The sequence below is a fragment of the Charadrius vociferus genome, unplaced genomic scaffold, assembly GCF_000708025.1.
Source record: "Charadrius vociferus isolate BGI_N301 unplaced genomic scaffold, ASM70802v2 scaffold183, whole genome shotgun sequence".
Classification (NCBI taxonomy): Eukaryota; Metazoa; Chordata; class Aves; order Charadriiformes; family Charadriidae; genus Charadrius; species Charadrius vociferus.
This window is the reverse complement of record NW_009648250.1, coordinates 6205124-6212803: the sequence shown is the minus strand read 5'-3', so window position 1 is coordinate 6212803 and position 7680 is coordinate 6205124. Positions and strand designations below refer to the sequence as shown.

Here is a 7680-nt window from a genome sequence, read left to right as displayed (position 1 = left end):
CCCCCCAGATGAAGGTCATGCCCTACTTTTCTTGCAATTAACCTGTCCCTCTATGCTTGTCCCAATTGCCTTCATGCCCACAAAAGCCCAGAGCTGAACAAACATGAACCACCAACAAACCTAAGGGTTCCAATGCCTAAACCCCACTTTATTCTAAAGCTGCAAATCCTGAAAATGTACATTGAACTCTAGAACAGCCTTAACCCCAGAGATTTTAAGATAATAAAGTTTCCTGATGCCTAAATTTACAATTCTGTTCTGTCCCAGCTTTCATAGGTGGTTTGATGCTAGCTCACACAACTTCAGAATACAGGAACTTGGAACTCTTCTGCATAGCTTATCGCACTGAAGAGCTCAGTTTAACAAGCACTTTTAATTCCTAACAGAATAGAGCTCCGTACACTTTTTAAAGTGGGAACCAATTCTGTCTTGCATAAATGTGGGCTCCTGGGAGAGGAATAGCATGCTTTGTCACTACATACTAACACAGTGATTAACTTGTTCGAGAGATCAGATATGAGCTTCCTGGGGCACAAGCGACAGGCAAAAATCTTTAACTTCCCCAGTAATTATCAATTACTATCAGTAGCTATCCCCTGCTGGAGGCTAGCAGAAGTAACTTGCTCGCTATTTCAAAAATGAGAATTAGGCGCCCTGGTCAGAAGTGTCTGGCTTCAAGAAAAGGTTCAAGGCCAGGGTTCCAAAATGAAGGGACGTTTCCTTGCAGCCTGACTGGAATACACTTCTCCCTTCTCAGCTATTCTGTTAGTTGAGAGTCATAGCAAGCTAAATACACTGTTTGTTGTCAACTTCCGTCTTATCATTTTCATTGCTGTGAATCCTGTTCCGATGCCATAAACTTTTTTTGTGCAGGTCACCTAGTACCTGCACAAAATTTTCTCTGAATGCATTTAATATTCATTTAGCTTATAATTGCCCCTTACATGATTTCAGTAATTCAATATACAGCAAAGAAGGTGTAAGTACACAAAAAGGCTTTACTGATTTTTGGCAAATAGAAGTTCAGTTAAAAGATAAAACTTTCTCAAACAAGTCTGATTGAAAGATGCTATTAACTAATTCTCAATTTCTTCCTCATGTAGCATAGATGATTTTCAGTTTGAAAACACACAAAACAGAAGTCTTCAAGTTACTTTTCAGATTAGAAGTGGTATTTTTTCCAAAGGTCCAGCTATCTACGATTTCGTTATACCAAAAATAGGGATTTCTTGACACAGGCTTCCATCTCACCTGCAGGCAACATGCTACCCTCAGTATTTCTACAGTTTTTCCTTTGGCAGCTCAGATGCTCCTGATATGAGTCCCACATTTTTGAGGCAGTTTTTCAGGTTATGGTGAGACCGATGTTAACTTGCATTAATAAATCTGTAGCCACATGTTTGAAAAGATTAATCACAACACATGCTGCATCACTAAACTGAAGGAAAAACCCACTCACGCTAAATGTTCTTAAGTGCACTTCCTGAGCAGAATTATTTAATTTCTAAGCAGGAGTTCTATGCCTACTTTTTGTATTTGTGTTTCAACAACTCCCTATTAGATGGGTCATTAAAAAACCCTGTACAAAGAGTGAGACTTACAGCATCAGGCCATAAGTCAATTATTTTCCAGAAATGCTGTGTCAGCAAATCCTTCTAAAGACTGAAAACAAACATGAAGCCATTAAAAACAGAGAGAGAGATATCAACAGAGAGGGAAACAGCACACGCAACAGAGAGAGATTGTCTCCAAGCTCACCTATCCTTGTAGTTTATCACAGTATCAATGATGGCATTCATTTGTTTTGTCAGTTTGGGTGGGTTGGGTGACAACTTCTCCGCAGGAGGTCTGCCTCTTCTTTTCTTTGCTTTCTCCCCATCCTCTTTCCCAGAATCCTTATCCAAATTTCTTCGTCTCTTCCGTTTTTTAAGCCGGATTTCCTCTTCCATTTCTTCCAAATTGCCGTCTTCAATTGCCTGACAATCATGGATTCAGAAAGTATGATTTTTAAACAAAAGAGATATTACAAAGGGAAATAACAAACTGTATTTAAAAAAAAAAAGGACGCAGCCCCACAGGATGCAGCCAATTCAACTCAAAATGTTCAGCTTATTTATAAACAAGAGTACAACACGAAATTGAGTTACTCGCAATCAAAGAGACACTAAACATTAATTTGTTCTAAGAATCCCACTATCATCTAAACAGATGCGTGTTTATCTGAACCATGAATTCCACACTAACTCATAGTTTTACACACAATAATGGCCTGTGGTACTGTGTCAGTTAATACACAACAAACATTCGTCTGTTCACGTCAGTGGCAGTTCTGGCTTATGTAGTTCCATGCAAAACAGACTTCGATATTGCATGTTTTCATACAGGTCAGTCCTCCCAAAGCCAGATCACACACAGTTCTTTGTGCACACAAACACCACACAGGTACTTTACACACTAACGACTCAACTTCTCTTCCAAATAGTTTAAGGAACTTCCAAATCGCCTAAGCATTAAAGCCACCTCTAAAATGTATGATTTTCTTTTAGAATAGTAACGAACAGATAGGCAGAAGCACTGTCAGTACAGTGTTTTACCATAAAAAGCACTCATAACATGGGATGCAAAAAAAAAACCTAAACAAACCCCAAACCCCACACATAGTCACAAACAATGAACACTAGTTTCAATTACCTGGATGTATGCTTTTAACCAGAACCAGCAGCACTATGCAGAGGGATAAAAAAATCGCTACAAAAAACCAAACTAGGAATAAAGGGAACCTGTTCACACACTGACTATCAGATCCATGTGATAAAGCAAGAAGCTGAACTTTTCCTGATTTGGGAAAACCAACAAAAGAAAAGAAATAAAAATACTGGGTCCTAAGAGAACTAAAATTAAAAATAAAAATAAAAAAAAATATTTTAAAACTAGGCTTTCTGATTAATGCTTTCTCAGAACATAACTGATGTTGATATTTGTCCCTTTTGCCTCTCAATATTGCCTTGAGTACATGCAAATGCTAATCAATCCTTTCTCGTAGCTGAAAGAGCTCTAATCATAAGGCAATTACCTTCATTTCTCCACAGCACCAAACATGGCTAATATTTATGATCATGTGAGCATAACAATCAATATAAAAAGAGTGATTACAGCCCAGACATAATTTTTCTCAATTGTGTACAATGTCTCTTGAAAAACATTTTGTGAACAAAACCTGATGCACAACACAAAACAACCTGGCATGTTAAAAACACCATTGGGATTTCGAAATCTGTTTCCTATGCATCCTCCGATGTGCAAATCCACAGAACAAACACGAATACAGAATCCTGAGGGACAGCCTGAAACTAGGCCTTAATAATCAAAAGACAATTTACATCATGCTTCCACAGCGTTCAGCTAACCACTATGAAGGAGGCTTGAGATCTGATGAGTTAGGAAGAAAAAAGAAGGAAAAAAAAAATAATCTGCACACAAATTCATTAATATTCATTTGGCTAAAGCAGGACACTCACTATAAACCACTGCAGCTAACGAAGATTAAGAAAAGAAAAATTCTCTGCATATCTTGGAAGCTAGAAAAGCTAATAATAAATACAGCATGCAAGGCTGTCAACAGTTAATGTCATTGCTCTCCTTAAGCACTCAGTTGTACGCTGAAATACGGAGAACACTGACTTTTGATGTGTTACACACCTACACATGCCTGTGATGTAGTTCTACTGAATCTTCAAGACGGCAATGAAAAAGGATATTTACCTTACCACTATCAGCAGGCCGGCTATCGGAAATCACAGTTAGTGGGGATAAAATTAACAAGCCAGCAAAGCAGCGAGCTGCTAGTCTCTTCATCAGCTGATCAGGAAAAAAAAGAGAGCTGGGGAAAGGCTATGTTTTCATATACAAGTAATTTTATTTTACTGAAAATTTAATACTGAAAGGATTGTGGATACTCAAATCTGCTGTTTCATTCTACCTACTACAAGGCCTGAAGCCTTCCTCCCTCAGCCTGCTTTAATATTGACAACTACTTATCATATTTCTCCCCTTATTATTCTAGGCATCCAAATTAGATTTTTAGCTGGGCAGTTACTGATTCTTGTTAGCATTTTAATTATAATAGCACAACTAGACAATTTCATGTATGATTTTAAAACTGAAATAGGTTGCATGCATTTTAAAGATGCATGTATTACAGAAAATGTATGCCTATTGCTCCACAGCAAACAGATCAGGTTTTGGTTATTGAAACTGATAAAAAAATCTATTCTGATTTACAAGAACTTAAAAAACCAAACCAACTTATCATTTTGTTAACTTTGGTAACATTTTGCTGTCCTTCAGAAAACCAGTATTCGCTTAACTAAAATATATTTATATTTTTGATGGCTTGACAAATTTTCTACCATCAAAAAAATAACATCACAGTCTTATGGCACTGTCATCACAGAGTTTACTAACATCTCATTTTCAAATTCTGCATAAAATTATTGCTTGGAGTAGGAAATATTTTGGAATAAAATATCAGTACAAAGAGATAAGATAAAAGTAAAAAGATTTTTTAAATATTACATATAGCAATGTAGTAAAGACAAAAAATAAAAATAAAACCCAAGTAAACTAACACTCTTAAAATTAGTGACTAGCAGATAGCAAATTCATTTTTAGCATATTACGGATCTGCAAACAAATATTAAACTGTCTACTTAGCTAGTAATACGTCAATCGATTACTATACTTAGCTTTCAAAATTTACATGCATGAATGTGAACTTGGACAGTTTTCCTTAATTTGAGACTGCAGTGACACCACTTCAAAAATCAGTGTGACAATACCAGCAGTCCAAAAATGTTATTGTGACTCCTAGCACTAGTTCTTCAATGGCAAATTTATATTTTGTATATAACCATTAATACTTAAAACTAAACCTATAAGATTTATGCTGCCTCAAAAGATGGCTTAAAACTATATAATGTAAATGAATTATCAGAAGAGATATTAATGCTCTGTGCATATGTCTACACATATGATCAATGCACATGTGTATCGCCAACAAAATATTTATTAAACTAACTAATCTAACCGACCTCTTTGTTCGAAAAGCTTACTATTTCAGGGCTGAAGTGCCACACTGAAGAGAACGCCCTTCCAAACCTTTACCAGAATGATAATAATACAAATCCCAGACACAAATCTCCAGTTTCTGACAGATGATGGGCTGTGTGAGAACGCAAGATAGCGCACACATCTCCCATGCTCAAATGCCTCTGGATTAGTGAGGTGAGCAGCAAGGGAGTCACGGAAAATAGTACACAAATAAAAATTTAACACTTTACTTCCCTTAAGGCAACAGGACAAAAGAGTACAACGAAGTTTGGAGACTTCATTTTTTGAAAGAAAGCTGTGAAAATTTAATGTAAAATTTTGCAAAAGATTGGGAACCTCACGAAAGGCAAGAGATGCCACTGGAAGCGTGAGGACCCAATGTTAAGTCCAGCACTGACAAAATCTTCCTGCTTTTCTGAATCTTATTGCTGAATCCTGGTCCACATACACAAAACACTTTCCTTGCTAAAGAGCTAAGAGCACGCAAGCTTCTCAGGGCATCAGAATTTTAAGAGCAAGCATACTGACAACAGATTAAAGAAACCAAACTGCCTTCATCCAAAAAGCACCCCCCCAAAAAAACCCCAAAATCACAAAAAAATCCAAACCAAAACGAAAGTGGATTTTTCAGGAGGCAAGTAGAAGTTACTTCTGAGACAGCTGGCCTTCCTATTGCTGCTTGCAATTACATTTTCCTCTTCATAAAGGAAAGGAGCTGTTCTGAGGGGGAAGTATTCCTAGTAAACATGGATACAGCTACACCAACACCACAGAAACAAAGTAAAGATGACATGGAAACTGTTTGTTTCTCTATTTGAAGAGCAGGATATTATGGATGTATTCTTAACTTCTTCTGGAGAGCACAACACAGCACCATGACTGAACACCCTTTCAATTGAGAAGTACTGATCCAAATAAGCACTAGGAGCTACAGCTCTGAGTTTTGTTTCATGACTTCCTTCTGCAAGTCAATAATTGTGTTAGTCTTATATTAAGTTTTAAATTCATTTTACAGGAATCGGGTAACTCAAGTGTCATCACACAGTGAATCAATGGAAGTGCTCAGCATAAGGTTAGTTTTAAAGTCCAAGGGCTGTCTCCAATATTTACATAATACAACACTAAGACAGTTATTTTTCCTTTGATTGGAGATAACGGTAATATTGTTATGAGAAAGTTAAGGCATAATGAAAGCTATTGCTACCATTTACAGTCAAAGAAACTGTACACACAAAAGTGGTAGGGAGCAATGTAATAGGTCTACTTGATAATGCTGAAAATATGTTCAGATTATATGGGAAATGGGCACAGAACACAATATCTCTTCCTGCGTCCCTCTCTGACTTTATCTTTATGAAATGAACATTAAGATAGCTTGCTCCCTTCCTTTCAGACATCAATGCCTTGTGTCTCTCCAACCTCCAAAGTCAGAAGACAGCTCTTGTGACTAACATCACCATGTGAACAGATTGGCTAGCATACTAATTAAACTCCATGTTTCCATAGAAAGCATAGAAAACATAGGTGAACAGAAAACAAAGTCAGCTTCCCAACTCCCTGAACATAAATACTAATCCCATCATGCAAAGTTTCCAAAAGAATGATCTTTTCTGGGAACAACAAATAACTTACCTGGGCATTGTGCTGACTACTGGCCAGGACACACTAAGCTTAAGGGCTGTTAAGCACGTAAAACCAAAAAACGTTGTAAGTAATGCAGAAATGAACATCAGATGACTGCTATGCAAAATGAAGTTCCCATTTACTAATTTGGAAGAGAAGAAAGAAGTAAAAGAACCCTACAGAAGGCTAATAATAAACATTGAAAGCACTAAAATGTCATCTACCTGTCTCTACCAATTTCTCTCTTCAGCATAATCCTTCAAGTCCTATACTGATATTCCAAGAGAAATTCCACTTTATTTTTTCAGTCTTACTCTATTGGAAATCCTACCCCTCTTTATTTTACATTTTTGTTCTTAGATTGTATCTGAAACTGATGAAGATTTCAACTTTCCAACCTGAAGTTCACCTTCTCCAAAAGATCTCTTCAAAATCCAGTTTTCCTGCTTAGTTTCCTGGGAGTTTCTAATTTCCACACGTTGGAATTATTTCTTGGCTCTCTACAGCAAGTTCCCTTACATTGTAACTAATTATCTCTTGCTACACTACAGCGTAGAGGCCAGTATACTACAGATAAAGACTCTGAAGAAGAACAGTACATTACTTGAGAATTAGATGAAAGCGCATAAGATAATCTACCAACAGTGCAATGACTAAATACCTGAAGATACAAAATTATAAGGATTGATGAAGAGTTATTTTAACTGAATTTCACAGAATCACAGAATGGTTAGGGTTGAAAGGGACCTCTGGAGATCATCTAGTCCAACCCCCCCGCCAGAGCAGGGTCACCTACAGCAGGTTGCGCAGGACAGCATCCAGGCAAGTTTTGAATGTCTCCAGAGTGGGAGACTCCACCACCTCTCTGGGCAGCCTGTTCCAGTGCTCCACTACCCTCAAAGTAAAGAAGTTCCTTCTCATGTTAAGATGGAACTTCCTATGTTCAAG

General features: G+C 37.2%; 1 protein-coding gene across 2 annotated transcripts in view; it reads right to left on the bottom strand.

Annotated features, from left to right (window-relative positions):
• The window catches only part of SMARCA2 (SWI/SNF related, matrix associated, actin dependent regulator of chromatin, subfamily a, member 2), a 111769-nt gene that overhangs the window by 17530 nt on the left and 86559 nt on the right, over positions 1–7680 (bottom strand). Inside the window, exons 1-2 of one of the 2 annotated variants that reach the window (XM_009884275.1) lie at positions 3763–3855; positions 1759–1976 (exon numbers count right to left, since the gene is read on the bottom strand). In XM_009884275.1, coding sequence (XP_009882577.1) covers positions 1759–1976; positions 3763–3855 — 311 coding nt within the window. Of the gene's footprint in view, positions 1–1758; positions 1977–3762; positions 3856–7680 lie in introns of those variants that run through there. The other variant, XM_009884274.1, reaches the window with a different exon arrangement.